This window comes from Carettochelys insculpta, chromosome 7 (assembly GCF_033958435.1).
Source record: "Carettochelys insculpta isolate YL-2023 chromosome 7, ASM3395843v1, whole genome shotgun sequence".
Classification (NCBI taxonomy): Eukaryota; Metazoa; Chordata; order Testudines; family Carettochelyidae; genus Carettochelys; species Carettochelys insculpta.
In genome coordinates, this window is record NC_134143.1 from 70,928,557 (window position 1) to 70,953,597 (window position 25,041).

Below are 25,041 nucleotides of genomic sequence, written 5' to 3' on the forward strand. Positions count from 1 at the left end.
TTGTGACTTCCTTGTAGCAGCATAACTGCAGCATTTTAAAGATATATTTTCCCTTAATCGTGCTTCTGCAAGACCCTTTTTTTCATTTCCTGAAGCATACTCTCCCACATTGGAGGATGGCAGGAAAGGGGCCCATTGGAGAGGAGTGCTTCAGGTTAAACCAGTGAATTTGAGGATTGAAACACCTAAAATAGTCAAATGCTGAAAATTATTTTGTAGGCTTGGGGATGTGTCAGTGTCCCAGAATGTTTGGCTCTGTCTTTGTCTTAATCTCCCTAAGACTTCTGTGGTCTGACATGGGTCACTGCAGCATGAAACCACAGGCTCACCTTTTGTGTCTCAGTAAATCACTTGCCCGTCTTACCTAAGTTGTGGGAAAACAATGAAGAAAGATGGTGGGCTGGAAATCCTGGTGTGCCATTTTGGCCTGGTCAGAGAGGGTAGAGGGGCTCCTTAGTCTTGTGACATGGCATTTTTCTGACTTGCTCGTCAATTGGTGATCTGAGTTGTAACAGTAATTTTGAATGTGATGAAGGCATAACTTATCCTTGGAGTAGCTCCTTGGCTACATGTAGCTGACGTGTGCGGTTTCTAGGGTTTGTTCTACTGTCACACACGCAGATTCCTAGGTTCATCTAGTGCTCTCTAACTGGATTTGGTTGGAATAAGGGGTTGACTGAAAAGAGGCCTCAGTCGTGGGTCTGCCTACAGCCCACCTGTCAGTACTGACAAACAGATGCACAACACTCTGTCCTGTAGAACACACAGATTCAGCAGGGCACGCTTCCCAGCAGAGGCAGCTTGCTTTCAGAACTTCCCGGTCATCAGGTCGGAGCCCTTTCAGGGGTCCTGGGGGATCTTTGCCTCAGCCTTACATGTGGCCCTTACAGGCTCATGAGCTAGGACATAAGCACACCATGATACACAGTTAAGGGTACCTTTCCCTCTGACCACTCATCGGGGTACTGAGTAAAAGAATGGATATGGGTAACAAACAAATAAGACATAGACGAATTTAATACGAGCGATACTTTTTACTTACGCAATTTAGCAGGTACAGAATTAAAACAACAAACTGTTGCATTATGTTGCTAGAGCTATACTTATACAGGTTTCTTTGCGGTACCAATAGGTATTCGCACACTACTCTATCTAACTTGTGAGCAGGCTCGGGGAACGGCGTAGGCTGATCAGTCCTCGGCGGAAGCAACACTCAGCTTCTCCAGGGCATCAGGAGTCCTCCTCTGGGTTTGCTGTTATGCTCCCTTATTGGTTTTCTGATGTCACTATGTCCTGGAGTGATGTATGTCTGTACACCAATCATTTTATGACGCATTTCACTTGGTCCCATATTTGGGATGTGGAATGGGGAGGGCTCACCAGCCTTAGCTTGATTATCATATTTTTTTAAGTCATATGTTAGTAACTGCTCCTGTTCCTCCAGGCTCCATGTTAATTGCATATGGTCAAAGAGGCCCCCCGACTTCCCTTTTTCTTGTCTCCTCTGAGACACTTCCCCATTTTCTTTAGCTGAGGTTACAAGCTGAGTGCCTGAGCTATGCACCCGAGGTTGGTCGTGCTGATGTGGTCTAACTGACATTTGACAGTTGCCACTGTAATAGTTGTATGGCATTTTTAAAACAAAAAGTACAGCAGGCACTGCCAGAACACTTTGGCCATGTCTACACGAGCCCCAAACTTTTTGAAATGTCCACGCAAATGGCCGTTTCGAAGTTTACTAATGAAGCGCTGAAATGCATATTCAGCGCTTCATTAGCGTGCGGGCGGCTGCGGCACTTCGAAATTGACGCGCCTCGCCGCCGCTGCACCTCATCCAGACGGGGCTCCTTTTCGAAAGGATCCCGCCTGCTTCGAAGTCCCCTTATGCCCATGGACTCAGCCTCCAGAGCACTGATCTTCCTATAAGTGTAGACATGCCTTTGCTTAGGTCACTTTAACTGCACTGCATGGGGTATAACTTTTTTACACTCCTGAGCAATGTGGCTATTGCAACCTATTTCCTAGCGTAGGGCATAAGGGCATGGGCACAAGGGGACTTCGAAGTAGGCGGGGTCCTTTCGAAAAGGAGCCCGTCTGGACGAGGCGCAGCGGCGATGAGGCACATCAATTTTGAAGTGCCGCGGCCGCCCGCATGCTAATGAAGCGCTGAATATGCATTTCAGCGCTTCATTAGTAAACTTCGAAACGGCCATTTGCGTGGACATTTCGAAGTTTGGGGCTCATGTAGACATAGCCTTTGAGTGTTTCTCTTTGTTTTAAAGAGAAGGGATTTGAAAGTGCGCAACCAGTGTCAGATATAACACCGCAATATACAAAAACTAGTTGAGATGCACAGTGTCTGCCTAACACTGCATGGTGGTGATTGCCAATGGGATTTGAGGATGCTCTGCCTATCTCAGGTGCACAGCACCTACTAGGCTCAAACACTGAGATCCAGATCCTCTGTGGCATTTAGGTGCCTAACTTTCACTGAAATCAGCAGGAGTTGTGCACCCTGTTCCTCCAATACATTTGAGGGTCTCAAAGACCTCTTGTTGATCACAAAAGTTCTTGAACTCAGAACCTTTAACAGAACAGGATCCTGTCTCAAAGCTGGCAAACTTGTGTGTGCCAAGTTCAATTTGTTCAGGTTTCCTGTTTCTGCCTTAGCTGCCCTGGTCACGGGAGATGCTCTATTGGAAAAGTGCTCAAACCTTGTCTTCAGACCATTGGTTTCACACCCTGCTGTACAAACTTTCGGAAGAGTACAGTGAGTGACCCTCCTTGTAAGTCTGAGTGTACAATGTTGGAGCATTGTGGCTTTCAGAGGAAGAATTTTGGGCAGGTCATTCAGTCTTGGGGCACTGTGTGATACGGATTTACTCAAGCAAACTGACACATACAAAATTCCAGTCTGCACTAACTCAGTGCAGGGAAACTGATCCTTCTACTAAACCAGATTTTAAACTAGTTGAGGCATTTTGGATGTTTGTGGCTACTGAAAACAGACACCTCAAATATCTTATTTCATGACCCTTCAGATTTTTCCTGACACATTCTGCGGCCTGCTCAATATGCAAGGTTGCTGTTATCTTGTGCATGACTTTCTGGATTTTTTTATTTCCGTGTGGGAGGAGTTGGGGCTAAGAAAAGTTGACTAAACTGTGCACAGTAAAGAACAGTTCTCGACAACCAAGTTCTTCTACAATAGAAAAATTAGGGAGGAGGAGGTATCTCCAGCCTCGGAGTTTAAGGCCAAGGCTTGACGAGGCTGTGTGCTTGTGTGTGTGCATGCACACCCTGCTTTAAGCAGAGGGCTGGACTTGATAACCTATGGTTTCTTCCAACTGTAATCTTCTTTGAATAGATGCAGGAAATAAAAAGTACAGGAAGGAGGATGGCGGAATCATAGAATGCAGTCTTGGTGCTTGGATACCAATGCAACAGACACTGTTGCAGGGAGTCTCAAACCCCATAGATCTGTTAAGAAAGGAGGCTTCAACTTCACAACAACTTCTCTAGGGTGCTCCCTGAGGAGTCCTACATTAAACCAGCAAAGAGAAAGTAGCAAGTTCCTGTGTCATAACATAAGTTCCTACATGGTACCCAAGTGTCTTCCAGCAGAGCATGAAGTGATGTGACTAATATCCATATGGACATTAATTTGTCACCACATCAGATTTGGAAGACACGGGTGGGTGAGAGAGCTTTTATTGGCCCAGTTGCTCATCCATGAGCTGATCTTGTCCAGGCAATTGTTCCACTTGGTAGTGGCTTGGTTGTATGTGGAGAAGGATAGGCAGAGCTGGGTGTCACCTGCCTATTATTGCTGGTGCTTAAGATCCTTGTCCTCGTCCCAGTTCAGCTAATGTAGATTCTGAGAGGACCAAAGAGAATCAATCATTGAGGAACTTCATAAGTTGAGGGGAAGGGAGGCTACACCTGTAACACTAGGCTTCCCATTGCTACTCTTTGAGCTTGTCCCTCCAGGAAGACTTAAGTCCAATTTTGTCTCTTGAATCTGTGCTCCCTGCCTCAGATGAGGGCGCTCGTGCTCACCTGTCCTGCTTCAGAGTAGCCCAGGGAGATGAGCTTGGGTGTTTGTCTTCTATCTACTGATGACAAAAGCTTGTACATAAAAGCTATTTTTATCCCACATCCTAGCCTGAATCCAGACTGAATCTGAGCTGGGAGAGTGTAAAGCACAGGTGTTCATAGTAGGAGCACTGGGAAAACTAAGGCCAGTCTATCTGTCCATGACTGTCTACGCTACCAAAAAAGCCAGCACTAATGAGGCTGGCTCAGCATTTGCAGGCTTGCACTGTGGGGCTAAAAGTAGCTGTATAAGAGCTTGGGTTCTGAGACCCACCTCCTCCTGCCAGTGGATTTCCGGCATGTAAACATCTATGCTACTAGGCAGTACCCTACAGATCAGTTGGGCTCTTCAGACTCCATTACATGAGTCTGTCTTGGCAGTGTAGAGACCCTTCCATGACACAAGTCTTACTGTCAGATGGGAATGTTGGCCCTTGATAACAGCAGGAAGATAATAGATTACGATAAATACTTCTCCAAATACATCTGCTCTGGTGTGCAAAGATAGAGAGCTAGCATTGCCTTGCCATCTTTGGCAGGTGATCAGCATTTGCCCAAATTAGTGATGTTTCCTCTTAATTTGCATAGCTGTAAATGTTACTGAATGCTAAAGGTATCTATGTTCTCTATTAAAAACCAGCCTCGTCACTTGGACTCTAAAATAACAACATTATACATGCCTTGAATAGGAATGCACGCTAGTGTGATATGACAAGGGTAGCCTACTCACTGTCAGCTACTTGTGATTTAAAGTGACCAGACAAAAACAAAATAAGCCATGGGATGTCTAGTTTCTCAGATTGGATTAGGATGCTCTTTAGGATTACACACAAAGCATGTAATGTAAACCAAGCCTAAAAGCAAAGATTTTAGGGCTTCATTTCTTTAAATGTATGTCTTGGTTTCTCAGTATCTGAAGATGGTCACTAAAATCCAGATGTTAAAGGAGGACTGTGCTTTCTTTTCTACAGTATGCAGAGCACATGATCTGCTCTTGCTCCATGTCTTCATTTAGACTCTGGTAGGGATTTTTTTGGTTGCGGGTTTCTGCCTTGTAGGAGTTTGTTATACAGATGATGAATTTCTGAGGCACTCTTTGGTCACGTGAAGGCCAGATGTGAATATTTTCCAAGCAGTTTGTGTGTGGGTCTAATATACACTAGGCAGTTCAGTTTACGTGGCAAGTGGAAGTTATTTGAAACTAGTCTGCAATCAGACCGGGGAGGGCGGAGAAGCTGGGAGGAGAGAGACAGTGTTTTTACAGAGTAGCAGACTACTGTGCGAGGAAGATAGATGAGCTCTAAGCTGGACAGTATAAATAATCAGAATATTGGACACTGCCTTGCTCCCTGCAACAAAATCTGTATCTTAAGAGCAAAGACTCTTGCAGACATGGATAACAGATGATCTCAGCACAACCTATTTGAGATGAGGCTAACTTCCATAAATAAGATCAAAATAAAGCCTTCTGAAATAAGTAGTGTAAAATGCACCTTTGACCAAACAAAGTTTGCCCGGTGAAATCTCAATAAAATGGTCTCAATTAAAAATGTGTCTAATTGATTACTGTTATATTATGTCACTAAATTTTAGTCTTGGTTAGAATCTGACTATTGGTATAAACGGATTGTGTTGGGTTCTGCTCTTCAATAAATTGAAGAGGGAAGGCTAGCATAGCCATCAGTAGGACTTCGCTTATATTTAAATTTTGGCTTTTGAGGTGAGATGGTAGTGGAGCCTGTCCTTTTTTAGGGAGTGCGTATTCCCTCCACTTTTTTCATACTGTACTTGGGTTTTGTTAGACTAGAACCAAAGAATTCTGAAAGCCGTGTAGTTTTTGTTTTGTAGGATATGTCTACACAGCAGCTGGGAAATGTAATTTCAGTGTGGGTTGACGTGCAGTGCACCAGCCCAATTCACACTAATACTTAAACAGCCGTGCTGCTTTGTTGGGTATTTAGTGCTGACTGAGCTTGTATGTTGTGTAAACAAGGCTGGTTGGAGAGTCTTTGGCACCATTAGCAAACAATGACTGTGCCCCTCCCCCATCCACACAAGTTCTCAACATAGAGAAAAATAAGTCGAATTATTTTATACTGTTATTTACTTGGCATTTGAAATGAAGGTTAAATATATTCTCTCCCCGCCCCCCCTTATTAAGCCTAACATAATTAGGTACAGTACTGGGTAGACTGCCAGTAGCTGACAGTGAAGTTTTTAACCATTTTCAGCCATAAACATAGTTTCTGGTCAGTCCTATAAACAGTTGAATGATTAAATAGAGAGTTAATAACACATGGGAAGAGAAATTATGAAATAGCAATGCCACAGGATAATAGAGCATGTAGCTCTCTACCTGCTGCAACCTTTTCTGGTACATTTTATATTTCTATCAAAACAAAAAAAATCAGTCAAGTAGCACTTTAAAGACTAACAATTAATTTCTATGTTCACTTAAAACTATTTAAAAATCTAAATAGAAGGCCAGAATTACTGTACTTAGAATGGAAAGGAAGAGTATATGTTAAGTGATAGTGACTATTAACTACTTAAAAAATCAGGGAGTAAGCCATGCTCTATACACTATCAAAACAAAAAGCAGTCAAGTAGCACTTTAAAGACTAGCAAAATAGTTTATTAGCTCACCTAATAAACTATTTTGCTAGTCTTTAAAGTGCTACTTGACTGCTTTTTGTTTGGTTAGAAAATCAGGGTTTTACTATTTAACAGAAATAGTCCAGTATAAATCCAAGTACTTGTCAGATTAAGATTTAGTCTCTTTTTACAGTCTTGTTTAAAATCTCTTACCAAATTTTTCCAGTCCAATGCAATAAAATATCTTTGTTGGGAATGTCACCTTCAGGATCACTGCTCATAACATGGCAGAACTGCTCTTCTATGTCACCAACCAACTTTTACCTGTGAGCAACTGTGACTCAGCTGTGGGACTGACCAACACTGGGCTACTAAGAGTGACCTGAACTGCCAGATCCCTGCTCACAGGCAGCAGGGTGGGGATTTTTGTGTTTGTTTCATTTTTTTGTCTTTGAAGCTGTACCATAACACATTTTAACTGTTTACATAGCCATATTCCACAATGTGAAAAAACACAACTTCTCACAAGCAAACATACACTGTTACAAGTACAATAGTAACAGAGAGACAGCTGTGCTAGTCTATATGCTAATTCATTTATGGGCGACCCTGAACAACGATTCCTCAGTTCTTGTCCCTTATTACCCCTCCTCTACTCAAGATGCATTGCTGACATCTTTATGATCTGGACCCATGGTATAGAGACTCTAGAAGAACTCCACAGAGACTTCAACAATCTGCACCCCACCATCAACTTATGCCTCAATTACTCCACGTGAGAGATACATTTCCTGGACACTACAGTACAAATCAAGGATGGCTTGATCGGTACCACACTGTACCGGAAACATACTGATCGCTATACTTACCTACACACTTCTGGCTTCCATCCTGCACACATAACTAGATCCATTGTTTACAGTCAGGGTCTAAGATACAATCACATTTGCTCTGATCCTACTGACAGACACCAAAAACTATACAAGATCGTTACCAAATATTCATAAACCTGAATTACCCACCAGGAGAAATTAAAAAAACCAAATCGACAGGGTCAGACGAATACCTAGAGACCAACTACTCCAAGATGGGCCCAAAAAAGCCAAGAACAGAACACCACTGGTCATCACCTACAGCTCCCAGCTCAAACCACTGCAACAAATTAAAGATCTACAAACTATCCTTAATTGGGAAGCCACACTCCAGAAGGCCCAAGTTGACAGGCCTGTTCTCTCCTACAGAAAACCTCCAACCTTATGAGGATTCTCATCAACAGCCACAGCCTGTACCGCAGGAACACCATTCCTGGAATTTTTCCTTGCAGCAAAGCCCGCTGCCAGCTTTGTCCACATCTTTTCTGGAGATTGTCGCACCAGGGACTGGTGGGCAAAAAGCGGAAGCGGGCGCTTAAAAAGGCCTCACCGCCCATGCGGTTTGTTCGGGACCCCGAGAGCCTTTTCCCCCAAGGAGGGACGATGGTACAAACCTCAGACCCGCCCCCGCTCTCCAGACAGGTGAGAGAACTTGGGGCTTTGCATGGGACCTTCTGTATCTCACTTAGCCCCACCCTGGCGCGCACAGGCCAGCGACAGAGAGCGAGAGAGAGAGAAAGGGACAATACCAATCAGAGGAAGCGAAACAAAGGAAATTTATTAAAAGGCAGAGAACCAGATAACTTATCAATAAATTACTTTTCATAAACTACATCTATAGAAATATATTACACTACACCACGAGCATAAATTGATTAAAAGTATCCTTGGACTATCAAACTACGCTTTTGGGCTGGGGCACCACTCCCGACCCAAGTGGCCGGACGTATCCAGCCTTTTCCTGGAGGGACGTATCCGTACCAGTATGAAAGGGCAGGTAGGTGGTACCACTTCCCACCTGCAATCACATAGTGAGCAAGTCCAAGAAATTAGGTTGGGCTCGGGAAATTAATATTTTACTTAACCATTAACTACACTACTTAACTATCATTAACTAGGAAATAACAAACAACTAATAACTATATACAAGTACAATATTGACCAAGTACAATTTTCCTGGGAGTTTAGGCCTGGCCCTCAAGGGGTCAGACCCTCAGGGACTGTGGTCGGCTTCTCAGCCCGCTGCGTAGCAAAGGAAGCTACCCCCTGCTTCCCCAGTGGGGACCTCGCTATCCCAGGTGAATTTAAATGAGGGTTGTTTAGTTCAGTTATGTGTTAAGATCAGATGAGTGGTCGCGTCCGGTAGTCAAATTCGGTAAAGAAGGTCGTGTCCAGTAGTCAAGTTTGGCTGCGAGGTCATCGAGGTAAATGCACAGGCGGTGGGGCTGCCGGAGGAGCAAGGAAGGCTGGATGATGTTGGTGGGGCCCCGGTTTCCTCACCGGGTACGCAGTACCCGTAGCCGGAGCCACGGGCCAGTTTGCCACGCGGTGAGTATGCCTGGAGACCCACTTGCCGCTCCTCGATGCAAATGCGAGGCTAGGGAACGTGGGGGTGCTTGTACGATGGCACCGCTTCACAGCTGCCTAGGCCTTTCTCCTCAGGGAAGCCGCAGCTGCAGTGATCTGCTCTTAAGCAGCTCCCCCTGAGGGAGACTGCCAGTACAGCGAATGTCAGCTCTGAGGCAGCTCCCCCTGAGGGAGGCTGCAGGTACAGTGATTGTTAGCTCTCTGTGCTTTCCTTTTGCTCTCCAAGGGACAGGGACTTCTTTCTTTTTCTCTCTCTCTCCCCCTCTAGACTGAGCTGGGGGCTCAGAATTTATAGGAAGCTCTCATGATTATTTACGAGGTAATTTTAATATTCATGATCCTGTGTTGCAGTTTTCAATTAGGTCCTCCTTTCAGCCGAAGGTTCTAGAAATTCTCCCCCTTCGGCCAATCAGAGGACACCATTTGATCCTAGCTCCAAGCTCCATGAGTTCAGGTTACCGGGGAAACCAACTGCCTCAAAATGGCTGTAGGTGCTGCAGCAAAATGGCAGCATGTGACACTTTGGGTTTTCCATGTACCCGCATAGATTTTACCTCAGCCAGAGGCTTGTTTTCCCTGACACACGGGGGCAGTTATGTCCTAGAGATAAAAATCCCTGACAGAGATACCATCACTGGATCTAACCAAGTTATTCACAGAATCGTGGGCACTGTCTGAGATGCCAACAATGCCCAGATGCTTTGTATATTGGACAGACTTCAAATTCATAGACAAAGAGTTAATGGGCACAAAACAGACACAACACTCCTGATCCACAAACCTGTTAGCCGGCATTTTAATGGAGTGGGCCATTCTGTTGATGACTTAAGAGTCTGTTTATTATTGAAGAGGAATTTTCACAACACTCTTGAAAGAGAGGCTGCTGAACTTTTTTATATTCAAATTCGACACATTAACACATGGTTTGAACCAGGATGGGAATTTTCTGGGTCACTATAAGGGCTTGTTTGCATACTTGGCTTAATCTAATTCTTGACTTCCCTCCCTCTGCATCCCACCCCTCTACTCTGATTTGCTCACCTTTAACTTTTTTCCTGATTTGTCCACCTTGATTACTGTTTTTTGGTTCTCTGTGCCTTAAATATTGAGTCTGTTCTGGTATGGCTATGGTCTGAAGAAGGGGGTCTGTCCTACGAAAGCTCACCTAATAAAATATAATGTTACAAGTACAATATTTGATACGTCCATTCATAAAGGATTGAACTTACAACCCTAAGTTTAGGCAGCTAATGCTCAAACCACTGAGTTATCCCCACAGCTCTACTCTTGAGGAGAGCACACCCATAATGACACTTAAACTTCTGAACTCATAGTGGTGGATTACACTCAGAATCACATTGACCCTTTTGTTTTGCTTGCCCTCAGGTCACCTGTCTTGACGTTAGATAGGCATGGGTTTCATACCCTTCAAGAGAGTCAATGCCCATGTTGACAGGGTTTCAATATCGTTCTGTGAGCAACTTTTGAGACTAGCGCTTTCGGCTGAAAATGGTGCCCAAAAGGGTAAGGCTGTTAACTAAGTTGGCTGTGAGAAGCTCTACTGAGGTTAAACTGTGTAAGTGATAGTGGATCAGTAAAATGGGCCTGAGCTAAAAAGTTCTAATATGAATGTTATCTCCTGACCTTGACAAACTTTTTTTTTCCTCCCCCTCTTCTCTGGGCTGTGGGTGTATACGTAGAATGGGCTAGCTTCCTGAAAATCATCTTAATGGCTTTAGTCAACTCTTGCTGACCTTCTTCATGCCGTGGTATCTGAGAACACACCCCCCTATTGTACAAAGAGGTAACTGAGCCGGAGGAGTGGCCAGTTTTGGCTCACTTGAAGCCTGTTGAGGATCCATTTCCATCTGCTAGACCACCAATGAAGCTTTCCTGGCTTAAGTGGTACATAACATTGATGGCCTGTGCACAACCTCATTCTGCAGGAATTTTGAATGTTTGGTTTTATCTTAGTTTTCTCAAATTAAAACTAAAAATAATGGGTGTATATAGGAAGGATTCAGGGAACCAAATTTTATTGGCGTGGATGGCTGTACTTATGACTGAAATACTGTTGCTCTGTGCCCTGATGATCTACTTTTGATTTTTTCTGAAGCAATAACATCAATGGGAGCAGGTTTAGAGTACCTCTTTCACTAGGAATTGTTGGAGCTTGCTTTTTTCAGTTTTTAAAGTCCATGCTTACCCTTAAGTGTGGTTGTGCATACTTAATCAGCAAGAGAGATGCTATTTAGCCTTCCCTTCCCGGTTTTGCATGTGCAATTTGCCAATTGCAAGGAGGCCCTCATATTTTCAGTTGAGAGGTCTTGTGGGAGGGCTTCATGATGGTCATTTCTAGGCTATTAATTTTCCATGTGCAACGGTCTCTAACCTCTGCTGACATGTACCTTCCCGCTTGAGGGTCAGAAGGATAATAGGCCCTTTAATGTGAAGATATCTGGCAGTTAAACTTTCATTGTTGAAATTCAGTACAGGAAAACATAGTCATGGCATGCTGCACATTGAGAACTGCTGTTGGTCCTGTAAGCAACAACAAAGAAACCCTGGAACAGCTAATGATGAGCAGGAAGAGGAGTGCAGATGAGTTTCCTTGTTCCACCTCTTGCTTTCTGTGTGGTCCTTCTGTGGATTGACCCACAGAATGTGCCCTGAGATTACTCCTGTCTTCCTTAATTTTTATCCCTATTGATGTCGGGAGCCCATGGCAACTATCCATTGATCAATAGATGATTTGCTTGGGGCGACTCAGATGAAAGCTGCTAGCTGAAAGAGATCTTGCTGTGTGAGGTGCTCTCAATTTCTGCTTTCCCCAGGGAAGGGGAGAGCAGAATTTGCACCATCTTAATTTGAATTGGTGTTCTTTGTAGTGTGTCTAAAAGATTATGAATGAGGTGGGAGAGTCCCTACAGGAGCTCTGTGTCTACTAATGGGTGGCCTTATGTTTGCTCCAAGGAATCAAAACCTGTTGCCTTACGCTGGCCGTGTCTACACTAGCCCCAAACTTCGAAATGGCCACACAAATGGCCATTTCGAAGTTTACTAATGAAGCGCTGAATATGCATTTCAGCGCTTCATTAGCATGTGGGCGGCCGCGGCACTTCGAAATTGACGTGCCTCGCCGCCACGCAGCTCGTCCCGACGGGGCTCCTTTTCGAAAGGAGTCCGCCTACTTCGAAGTCCCCTTATTGCCATGAGCTGATGGGAATAAAGTCATTTCAGTGCTTCATTAGTAAACTTCGAAGTGGCCATTTGCATGGGCATTTCAACATTTGGGGCTAGTGTAGACATAGCCACTGTGTGTCAAAGAAGATAGCAGTCTGCAGATTAAGAGACTCAGTTACAAGGTCTTTGCAGAGTGGTTTGGGTTTTTTTAATATGTCTAGACAGCTCCTGGCACAACACATCCCAGGTCAGCAATGAGGGCTCCTAGAGGTAATACAGATGGTAACAAGAGATGATGCACACACCCACAGAACTTTGGAAAAGTTCAAGTGTCTCTAAGCCAGTGATGGGCGGCCTGCTGCCCCCAGCTCCACATACTGGAGCGAACACTTCCTCAGCCTCCACACTCCCTCCTGGTGTTTGCAGAGTGGCACTAATTTCCTGATCTGTCCTCCATCCCCACTCCTTCCCCTCCACCCCTGAGTTGGAATGCCACAAATCAGATGTTTGTGGCATCCCAGCTCTGGGAGGGAGGAGGAGGATTGTGGATGGAGGACCAGATATGGGGCTAGATGGACCTTTGTTCTCAGCCAGTGTGGCCATTCTTGTTTCAATAGCACTAGTTTTTACACAAGACCTGTGGGGCTGTGTTGCAAGATTAAAGTGCAGAAAACCCTCAGTTTAACTGACCCTGATATAACAACCTTTGGAAATAAGCTGCTGTCTGCTAGCCCCGCCCCCAGCTCCCACCTAAATAAATGGTGGAGACTCACCAGAGCCGCTGCCGGAGCGTCTGGGACTGCTGGGACCGGAGGGGCCCCCACTGGGCCTAGAGGAGCTGGTGGGGTGAGGGGGGCCCTGCAGCAGGGCACAGGAGCTCTCCTCCCCCAGCTTCTGGCTGCCACTGCCTGCAATGGCACTGAGCAGCAGCCATGGTGTTGGAGCTGCTGTGTGCTGGCAGGCTGGGGGCAACCATGCTCTACCTTCGCACAGCTAGCTCAGAGCCGTGGGCTGGAGGAGCTGCAGTGCTGAGAGCTGCAGGGGGTGGAAGGAGCTAGACCAGCCTTCAGCTCCTCTCCTGGTAATTGGGAGAGCGAGATGTAGGTGTGAGGGGAAGAATGGGGCTGGAGGGGGAAAGGGAAGAGGGGGCATGAGGACAGGAGTGAGTGATGGGCTGGGAAAGTCAGTTCATTGTCATACAGTATAACCATTTGGATATAATGGACTTTTAGCATTAACGGACACCCCTTCCTCCTATTAGTCCATTAAATCGAGGGTTTACTGTATCTCTACCGAGGAGTCAAAGCCTGAGTCTCTACCTCCACTGGAAAGAGGCACACCAGAAAAGCCTGCCTTAATGGCATCAAGAATCCTTCTGGTGACGGCAAGTAATATCTGCTTAGGCATCTGTCATGGCAACTGGTTGGTTTAAATCTGATCTGCATCTTCTCTCTCATTCCACCTGAGCAACAAGAGCAGCCCCATCTGTAGAGCAGAATGGCAATTTAAATCAGACTAGAGGTCAGCAGCTGTTTCCAGGAGAGAGACCTCTCCTATTTCACTGCTAACTTGCTTAATGCTACTCACAAGCCATTCAGCTCACTGCTTTGTGCTTAAGGAAACCACTTCCACAAAATTTTGGAGGGCCTGATCCCACTTGAAATTGCAAGCAAAATCCTGAGGAACTGGGTAGGAACAGGATTGGGCAGCAACTATATTAGGAGTGATTTGCATTAGCAGACAACTTTAACTGCCCTTTCAAATGATGGGTTTTCTCTCTCCATAGTCAGTGGTGCCTAGTTGTCTTTTAGCAACCTAATGGAGAGTGGACAAAAGGAATCAAGGGGTTGTGCATTTACCATCACTAGTATAATTCTAAATTAACTCCAATTCCAGGTGCAGAATTCAAGTAAAACTCTGTCATAAAGGAAAACCCTGGGCTGTTTTGTTATGGCTTTTGTTTTGCTGGCACAATTGCAGAACTGTCTTCACCCTCTGCCCCCACTTCCTCCCCCCCAAACTTTCTCCTCATGAGCTGTTTGAGGCTGCATGCATCACTGCGGTCTCGGATATTTTTATTATTTTTTGGGGGGGAGGTTTAGGAGCTGGGAGCAATCAGAGCCTAAGCATCTTGGCATTTAAAAAAAAGTACCGGGGAAGGAAGTTTAATGCTAAGCAGATGTGTTGTGCTGGAGCAGCTGAAATATGCTATCCGTCTTCTCCTTTGGCGGCTTTCTCATTTGTTTCTAACGGCTGTTGGGATCTTGGGCAAGAGAAGCTCTGATCCTTTATTTTATTTTTTTGTGTGAGAATGCAAGAACCAAACTATTCAAATACATTTTATACCCATTCTTGGATCCACTACTAGAGCCAAGGGTGAAAAGCTGCTTTATTTTAAAAAGCCTGCCTCAAATAAAAGTAAGGTGCTATAGAACAGCATGGAAAGCTTCATGAATTATCAGCAGTTATTTCTGAACTGGCTCATTTTTATTCACGAGTGCCCCAAGTGGGTTACCATAAGTTCATTCTACTGGAACACCCAGCTCCAGTATGTAAGACCCTGATAGACATTTTCTTTATTTCAAATATCTCAAATATCTCTTGTCTTTGGTCGTTTTTGGTTTGCAATGTTGGCTTGTCAGAGTGTAAGCTTTGAAACTTCTCCATCTTCTGCCCTCCCTTTTGGATGGGACAGTTTTTGCCATTTCACTTACCGTTAGGGTCCTACCGGATTCACAGCCATGAAAAACACCTCATAGACCATGAAATCTGGTCTTCCCCTGTGGAATCTGTTGTTTGGCTTTTATCCTCTGCTAAAAAGATTTCACGACGGAGGTCTCGTTTCTCAAATGGGGGATGAGGGAGAGTGTCCTGATCCAAAAGGGTATTGCAAGGAGGTCAAAATATTGCCACCCTTACTTTTGCTCTCCCTCCAGAGCTAAGTGGCTGGAGTGCAACAGATGATGTTTGGATGCCCATTTGTGAAGGCCACGCCCTCACCAGTGGAAGTGCAGAACTAAGGAAGGCACAGTCTAGTACGGCTACCCTTGTCATCGTTCCTTCTACATTACTGCTGGTAGGGGTTCTGCCTCCACAGCTGTGGTCCTGGTCAGTAATGGCCACACTGCAGCCGCACAGCTGTGAAGGTGGCACTGCATCCAGCAGTGTGGAAGTGAGTAGCAGAACTGCAACCTGCTTTATAATACTTTGCAATTCCCCTGCATACCCCTACAGTTACAACGCTGAATTTTCAGTTTTAAATAGCAGAAATCAGGAAATGTATGATCATTTAGAATCCTATGGGTCTGAAACTGACCTAAATGGACCTTGAATTTGATAGGACTCTGCTGGTTGATTCTGTCACCTGCGTCTGTCTCTTTAGAGTAATGTGACAGAGACCTGGCTGATTGGGCTTTGATGTATCTGTGCATCTTAATGTCACTGGATATATACCTACAAACTAGTGATAAGACATCCAGTGTCCAGGCGTGCACTCGCTCCAAAACAATCCCACCATCACCTCCACCAAAAAAACTACACTGTTCTCAGTAGTGTCTTATTTATAGATCATAAAGCACTTTGAGTTGGGAAGGCTCATTATTTCTCTCTTGTATATGGGGGAAAATGCACTCAGCAGCAATGTGATTTGTCCAAGACAATTTGAAGAATTGGTGGCACATCCAGAATGTGACTTCCAGGCTAGTGCCCCAGTCAGAGCCTTAAGGTCTCTAAGGGCATCCCACTCTGCTCTTAAGGGCAGACTCTCGTTCTCTTGAGCCTGATGGGAAAGTGAGTTCTAGTGAATGGCCTTGCACTGAAAACCTGTCAGCCAGTGCAATTTCCAATAACCTCTCTCTCTCTTTACTATGTATGGACACAAGGGCATAATTTACCTACGACAGTGGGAGTAGTGAGCTTTTGAGATCCTTAATGCTACAGAAATGCAATGTGTTACTTAAACTGTATGGGTTTTTTACTTCAGATTTTAATTTGGAGACCCCATCAAAAGTGACTTCTGCTGTGCATTGGGTAACTGGTGAATTGCCAGTGCAGACTAGAGACCAAAAGCATGTTCAAAGAACCTTATCCTGTGAATCCAATTAATGAGTCACAAATCCCTTAACGTGTATTGGTTTTTTGTCCCCTTCAAGTGGTCTCTTGCTGCTGTGAGACTGATGGAGCCAAAACTGTTCTTAGTATTACATTGTGTGCCAGAATATTTCCCAAGGAATGCCACACACCAGTATGTGGAATTCTAGCTCTGCTAGAAGTGAAGTCTTTCGCAAGATCTGGGTTTAAGAAACCCAGGATGAATTTGGTCCATTACATCAAGAAATTTCCTTCTAGAAGCTATTTGGTCTCCTTGCCCATCTCCAACGAGGGCAAGGTTTCTATCTGAGGGTATGTCCTTGTTACCCAAAAGCTATTTTAACTCTGTTTTTCTGCAGAGCTATGAAACTGCTTTTTTGTTTTTGTGTGTGTTTTTCTAATAACTCTCTTTATTTTACTGCTGCCCTCTTCTTGGACTATGAAGTTTGGATGTCCAGCTTCTCTGAGACTCCAAAGAAGGAAGTTAAAGGTACTAAGTTACTTGTGTGTGGTGTGTAGTTTTGTTTAACTCTCTTAGTATTCAGCATGCCACTGTAAGAAAATAACATTTAAAATCAGTGGGTTTTGTTCCAGCACTGCATTTTGGGGATCTTTGCATGTGAAGAAGGGAGAGGCCATCTTACTGGCTTTTGCCAAAGTTCTTAGGCTTTACAACCTGCTAGATCAGCTTTTCAAAATATATAGACCTCAAAGAACAGTCCTAAAAAAGAAAAGGTAGCACATTATGGGTGCTGGCCCTTAAATATGGTATTGTCACAGTCAGCTCAGTTCCCTGACACTGTGCTACTCATGTGAATAGCACTGGAGAAGGAAGAGGTGGAGTCAACCCTCCATATAATTTGGGCACATTCAGAAACTATTTCTACCTGCCTTTCCTCCAAACATCACTGTTCCTCTGCAATTGTTTTGCTACTGTGAAAGGAATAGAATGCTCCTTGATCCTGCAGCGTTGTGTTGCATGTGAAATGTCACTTATTGGAAGTGTTTGTGATGCTGAACTAGAATGGACCTGAATCTGAAATCTGGGAATGTCTGTATGAAGCCATCCTCCCTAATCCAGGGAGAAATCTGCTGGGTGGGAGGGCGGATGCCATTCTTAGGGCAGCATGCTTTCAAACCATAGTGTTCATGGGTGATACTATGCAAATGGATAGAAAACACTATAAAGTGCTTGTTCACCTTGTTGTGTGATTTGTGAAGGTTAACTGTTAGTCACTTTCTTGGTCAAACAGCTAGACTATGCTGTGAGGGAGTCTGAGAGAGATTCATGTCACAGATAAGGGAAGTGAGGAATGGGCTTTCAGAAGCAAAGTTAGCAGTTGTAACAGGGTACCTGTTCAGTTAGACCGATATTCAGAAGAAAGGGATCGTAGAGGTGTATGGAACTTGGAACAGGCTTCCTTCTGTTGTAAAGTATTCATGTCCTGTGTGGAAATGCACTCTGGCACTAAGGGAAAGGTGTGTTTTTAATGTAGGTATATTATAATACAAAAGAACAGAGGCTCAAGCTCTTTGCATAATTGTCAAGGGAGGAGGAGACTTATCATTTTCTCATGAAGTGAGGCGGGGAAAACCGTCTTCTGTCAATGTACGTAATCCAATCCTCTACCAGAGGTTGGCTTCCAAAGACCTGGCAGATGCTCCTGGGAATCACACCAAGGCAAGCAGTGCTCTTTCCTCTGATTCTTGCCAGAGAAGACATGCCAAAGACCTGATTCATCCTAGCGTCTATTACCTTAAGGGGCAAATAGAGCAAGTATCATCATGACACTACATTGATGGACTTCAGCACCATGGGATTGATGCTACTAAAAATAATGCTAACGCTGGTTTTCAGTGTTCATAACAGGTCCTTCGATTAGTGTTTTACATTCTTTAATGTGTTCTCTGCCTTCACTCTGCCCCCTAAAAAACCCTCTGCTGTTTTAATATTCATTATGAATTACCTAATTCTTCAGCAATCGGTTGAACTCATTCTATCAACTAGTTTAAAAAACTTCAGGCCTTGACCCGAATGGTACTTTATTTCTCCAATGTAGAGCCTTGTACCATGTGTATCTAGAACAGCCAATGGTTCAGGAACAGTGATTTTTTTTTTTTTCTTCTTGTTATAAGATGGTGACTTTTCCTGGAGTATATTCTGTAGGATTTGTTTCATGCAGATGTGGCTGTGGGGATCAACTAAATCAAGGAGTGTTGCTTCTAATCTGGCAAAATATTTTAGGGACTTGTTCCACTTAGTCTGCATAAAAACTTCATTCACTGGTCTTTGCCCGAGCTGTGCTCATAGAGGATTTTTTTTTTTCCTCTCAAGACCTGTTTGGGGCCTGTCCAAAAAGTGGAATTGTCTCCTTTTTCCCCCCCATGTGCTGACAAGGTTGACCTGTTTGATTTAACAAACTTCGTTGAAAGAGAAACTTGCACTTTTTCAAGCTTCTCTGAATGGCTGATAGCCTGCTGGGTTCTGTGAGCATGGTCAGTTGGAGGCTACCTGTTTGTAAAGGGGCCACTGAGTATGCCCATTAAAAGCATGCGACTTACTGGAGGTCAGCATGTAGTTTTGAAGTTGACGATTCTCTGTAGGGAAGAAACATTTTGACCTACAAACTGTGTTAAGGAGAGTATGCACATGCACATAGAATGACAATTTGACTAGCTCTGTGTGGAAGGACTGAGCTCGGGTTGCTTTACCTCAAATGTACACAATGGAGCGTAAACCAAAAATTCTACTAAGAACAAGAAGTCCTGTGGCACCTTATAGACTAACAGATATTTTTGGAGCATAAGCCTTCGTGGGCAAAGACCTGCTTTGTCAGATGCATCTGTTAAAGCGGGTCTTTGCCCACAAAGGCTTATGCTCCATAATATGTTAGTCTATAAGGTGCCACGGGACTTCTTGTCTGTACCTCTCTGATACTTGTCAAAAATTCTATTGTCTTGCACTACATAGCGATCCGGACCCCAGGAACTCATGAAATTTGTCCCTGTGCCCAATGTGGAGGAAGACATACATGGCTTTTTTTGCCCCTGCTCACTCATGAGTGGGGCAAACTAGGTGTTATTAAGTGCAAAAAGAAAGCTTAAGGTACTATAAGGTATAGCAAACAGTTCAAAGCAGATTTCTGAGCAATTAAAACACGCAAACTAAGCTTAATTCACTAAAGAATACTGGTTACAAATAACTTCTCATGAGAAATGTTTTGAGCGGCTGCTGGGCTTTCTTGAAGGTAAATTGCATAGCTTACAGCTTGCATTTCCAGGTAGGTCTTGCCTGAGTTCAGCCCCTTTGCACCCCCATTTAGGTCCCTTGTTTCCACAGGTGTTCATAGCAGTCTTCCTTGGGCAGGGAGGCGATGGAGAAGAACCAAGAGTAACTTCCTTTCTAGCTTTAAATAGAATTTGCATATGATGAGAATCCTTTGTTCAAGTGATTGCTCACATCTATTCAACATTAACGGTGTGCTTGCCACGTGTACTACTGTCAGAAGTCTTTCCCTCAGCAGTACCCATACTGACAGGGCCATCAATATGCAGCTGTATAGCCCTTCCAAAAATTCAGAGCATCGGATTTTCAGATGCCCCTACACAGTTCTGTGTGCTGCTTTCAGCTGGTGGCGGGGGTGCCCTTTTCCCTGCCCCCCTCCACCCTACCTGCTTATTTCTTGCACCAGTCCCACCAGCACCTCCTGCCCCACCCTCCCATGCTCTTAGCACTTGGTGTCAAGGGAGGAAGAGGTTACAGAGAAGCAAGGTGCAGCAGGCTGATATGGTGATGTGGCCATTGGAGGGGAGATGACCTCCACTTCCTGTGCTGCCCCCAGCCCTCAGACCCAAGTAACCCTCTAGCCATAGGACGGTTGAGGCAGCTGATGCAGGACTCCCAGTATTTCAGGGCCTGGTGCAGCCACCCCCTTCATCCTGTGGATGGGATGGCTCTAACAGTGAGCGTTAGTCAGCTGAACCAGGCTAGCTATGGCCGTGCTCCCATGCTCTTATCGCCATGTAGGTGTGCCCACTGAGAAAGAGATGGAATGTCTCCAAGGGTAGTAGTGGAAAATCCTGTAGGCTGGTATATTTTACAGTTACAGTTATGCAGGGTTTTGTTTAGCCTATGTAGCTACTGGCAAAGCAGTAAACAAAATGCCTGGTCTTCTGGGCTGACTGGAAAGGGAAAGGAGGTAGAGTCCAACTAGACACAAGGCCATTCCCTACTGTCTGCTGCTTGTAGCTAATGTCACATTAATGGTTTGCTCTTAAGAGCTCTGGCCTGGTAGGGAGCAGATGTGAGTGATTAACTGCATTGCCTGATGTAGCATTGCATGTGCTTACTCTATGCATGTACTGTAGCATGGATTCTTTAACTCCCAGACTGGTCCAACCTACCCCAAATCTGCCAACCTGCTCCTTTACCTGTATTAACCCCTCATCTTTAGTACCCTGGAATTCAGGTCCAAACCTTTTTCAGACCGCTGGGATGGTGACTGTTTAGATTCTCACGAATGGCTGTCCTGGCAGTGGTCAGATGAACATGAGGTGTAGAATGACTCCAACTCCATTTGTGTGGTGGTCCTCTCTAAAACCAAGTTCACTTCCTAATCTGGAAGTACAGTGACTTTCTCTCTCTTACACACACACACCTGGTGCTTTCTAACCCTCTGCTGGTGTTTTGGCAACGATGGTTCTAGAGCACTGCCTACTATGAAAAGTAATCTATTTCTTCTGTGACACCTCATCAAAGTTGGATGCATATGAGGAGACGCATCTTGAGCTTCGGAGTAAACTTTGCTCCTATGGAGTCATTGGGAGGAATCTGGCTCCACTCCCTCCTGTCCCCTTCAGAAGTTATCTGGGAAGTGTTGCTTTCAAGTATAAGTCCCCTATTTGGGAGCAAGAAACTAATTGAACACCTTCTGTTATCTTCTGCCAGTGCTGTTCTAGAATGGCTTTTAACTATAGATCTTGCACTTTTTTTTCCTCCACTCCCCCAGCTAGTCAGTGTCTATCTCTCTCTCATTTTGGGGCAACACCAGTCTAAGGAATCCAATATGAGCACATTGCTGCAGCAACAGAATTCAGGCAAATGCCAAAGTACTTAGGTGATTTTAAGCTGCTGGGAGAACCCTGTCTGGCAGCTGCTTGAATGATAGCCAAGTGGTTTAGCACATCTGTGTGCAAAATACTTAACGAAAGTTTTCTTAACTTTTTCTACCTGTAACCTAGTCATTTGGACTCCATAAAGTATGAGCCAAGTTTCCAAAAGGGGTAGGGAGAAGGCAAATCTAGCTTTTTTCTTTTTTTTTTTTTTTTTTTTCCATCACCCTCCTGCCTCTAATTTTTCTTGGCTCAGGCTTAGAAACCAGCAGATAAAAATAAAAAAGTCCCCAAACTAACAAGGTAATCTTGGCAAAAAGCAATATTTAACTTTTTTCACTTTTGTAAAGACTTTTGCAGCATTTTCCAATAAAATATAAAGGAAAGGAATCAAATGAAGTGTTTGCTTGATAGCAGTGTGACCAAGTTCAGTTCTTGTGTAATTCCACTGACTTTAATGAAGCTACACCAGGGCTGAATCTGGCTAGTTCTGTAGAGTTGCACCACATGCTCTCCTCTTAACCTCACTGTGCTGTTCCCATCCTCTGCCTTAAGGCTGCCTGTCCTAATTTTTGAAGTATTCTGATTTTTGGTCACTTTTTTTAAGGGCTTCTAAAATTACCAGATTTTCAGTTCTGCAGGTCACGTATGCTGTGGGATGAGTGTGTCCCTCAAGAACATAAGAACAGCCATACTGGGTCAAACCAAAGGCCCATCCAGCCCAGTAGCCTGTCTGCCAACAGTGGCTAACATCAGGCGCCCCAGAGGGGGTGGACAGAAGACAATGATCAAGCGATTTGTCTCCTGCCATCCATCTCCAGCCTCTGACAATCAGAGGCCAGGGACACCATTCCTACCCTTGGGTAATAACCTTTTATGGACCTAACCTCCATGATTTATCTAGCTCATTCTTAAATTCTGTTTTTGTCCTAGCCTTCACAGTCTCCTCTGGCAAGGAGTTCCACAGGTTAACTATGTGCTGAGTGAAGAAGACCTTTCTTTTATTGGGTTTAAACCTGCTACCCATTGATTTGATTTGGTGTCCTCTAGTTCTTGTATTATGGGCACAAGTAAATAACTTCTTATTCACACTCTCCGCACCTGTCATAATTTTATATACCTCTATCATGTCCCCCCTCCGTCTCTTCTTTTCTAAATTGAAAAGTCCCAATCTTTTTAGCCTCTCCTCATATGGGACCTGTTCCAAGCCCCTAATCATTTTAGTTGCCCTTTTCTGAACCTTTTCCAGTGCCAAGATATCTTTTTGTTGTTTTTTTGTTTAAGGTGAGGAAACCACATCTGTACACCGTGTTCAAGATCTGGGCGTATCATAGATTTATATAGGGGCAGTAAGATACTCCTTGTCTTATTTCCTATCCCTTTTTTCATAATACCTAACATCCTATTTGCCTTTTTGACTGAATAAGCTAGAGGCATCTCCAGACTGGTTCTCTTCCATGGCAGCACATTTGGCTTGGTGTCCCTGCATCTGCTCTATAACTGCCACAGAGAGGTCCCAGAGTGAGATGAGACTGCTCAGGACAGGGTATAGTAATGCTGCCAGATTGCTGCATCCATATCTAAAGAGGTGGCAGGATGGAATGGACAGTGTAATTAGGCTAGGTACTGGGGATATGGGAGAAGAGTGTTACACTGCATTCTATGGGGTAGCTGATCTGTTAATTTTACAGACCTCGTGCTTTTGTTGGTGGGATTGCATATATGAAGACTTCAGGAAATATTGTTGTAAACTTGTAAGTTGAGACTGTGTATTCTGTGTTGGTTGATTGTGCCAACTGAGGAGGTTTTCAGTTCAAGTTGCCCTGACTATCTCCCTCCTCGAGTGAGACTTAAACAGATGCATCTAAATCACATACTTACATGGAACACCTCTTCATCTTTCATTTCCACTATGTCTATTTGTATATCGCAGCGATGGGCTAAAGTCTCCTTTTTATTGTGAATCCTCCCCACCCCCCGCCCTTCCCCCAGGAATCAGAAATCTGGGTTTGGGTTAAATTGTGATCTCAGCCAAACAAAAGAGGACACAGAAATGATCTATACTTTTCTTGATGGAACCAGTTTAATAATTGGAGAAGGTTATTACAAAGAAGCACTTTGCCAATACTCCAAGCAATTGAAAAGCAGTCCTAGTTCAAACCCGAAATCCTCAATAAAAATGGCCCTGAACATTGTTTTACTAAGAATATTTGGACAGATTATTTGTAATCTGGAATTAGAAGTGTTTATGTTAAGACACCTGTATCTACATAAATCTTTCTACGCTCCCCAATAATATGCAATAGCCACAACTTTTACCACTCCCCTTGGTGCCTTTACCAGATATCTTCCAGTTTCCTACAATAACATCACAACAAATGATGGTGTTCAGTATAGGATAACTAATACCATTGTCTGGTTTTCCTGATTGAAAGTGTGACTGCAGGAACTTAGATCTTAGATGCCAAAGCTGTTAGTTTTATTGCTGGAGATGTTCTGCCCTGTTTGTTTCAACCCCTGTAAAGTATTGTACTTTTCTTTAAATGTCTCCTTCCCTGACTTGGTTTAGCTGCTTTTTCCACTTTTATGTCTTGCCTCCTCTAGGTTTTTATGCTGCATAGAGCTTGTCTACTTCAGACAAATTGACTGTTGTAGCTGTGGTACGATAATTATTCTGCTATAACATTGCCTGGGTAAACAAGCCTGTGTGTAGCTGTGGGAGTGTATACAGTGGAGCTTCTTAGAACACCTGTGTAAGAAATGTACGTTTTGGGTGGCCCATACAGCTATACCTGGGGAGAGGAAGGGAAGAGGGAACTAACACTAAACTTATCTAGCCAGTTTTTGGCCTATCCTGTGGTTGGGGCTATACAACTTCCAGCAATGCCTTGGCTGGCCTGCTGAGCTCTGGGTAATCCTGACATGAAGATTACTTCTGGGCACATTTGATATCTAAAGCTTTGCGGAACTTTTTAAAATTGTGTGGTGAATTTTTATTTGTCAACATAACATTACCTAATCACAGCAGATTCTGTTATTCTTTTTGGTAACTTTATTTCCAAATACCCATCAGCAAGTATATCTAGAACAACAAACTCCCAAGCTCCAGGAGTAAAAGAAACCCCTATGACAACCTAGTTCCTGTTTTTTCTACCCTTTTCCACCTCCCCAAGCAAGTTTCTTTCTGTTTGACCTCTGTGTGCAGAATTAATTTTATGTACAGTAAGGCATGTGAATATGTGCACCACCAATAGAAACTTATGTTGACGGCTGTGGGTGCTCTGCTAATAGCTGAATAGCAGCTGACTCTCTCCTGGGCGACTGCCAAAGCGCTCGTCTTACAGGGAACGCTGCTCCCTGCCTCGAGCCTAGCTTTTTCAGAGTGATGGATGCTCAGTGCCAATCTTTCAGAAAGTTTTCTATCTGCCACTTTCTGCTTTCTTCAGGGCATGCTGAGAACTGCAGCTGCCAGGATCAGTCATCTCCCTCTCCCTCCCTCTGCCCCAAG

The 25,041-nt window shown here is 44.2% G+C and overlaps 1 protein-coding gene across 2 annotated transcripts in view; it reads left to right on the forward strand.

The window, feature by feature from the left end:
* Positions 1–25,041, forward strand: part of SH3PXD2A (SH3 and PX domains 2A) — a 465,726-nt gene that overhangs the window by 322,186 nt on the left and 118,499 nt on the right. Inside the window, exon 7 of one of the 2 annotated variants that reach the window (XM_074999223.1) lies at positions 16,867–16,911. The exons of the other annotated variant lie outside the window; for it this stretch is intronic. Within the exon in view, the coding sequence (XP_074855324.1) occupies positions 16,867–16,911 (45 nt within the window). The remainder of the gene's footprint in view (positions 1–16,866; positions 16,912–25,041) is intronic. 2 annotated transcript variants of the gene reach the window in all.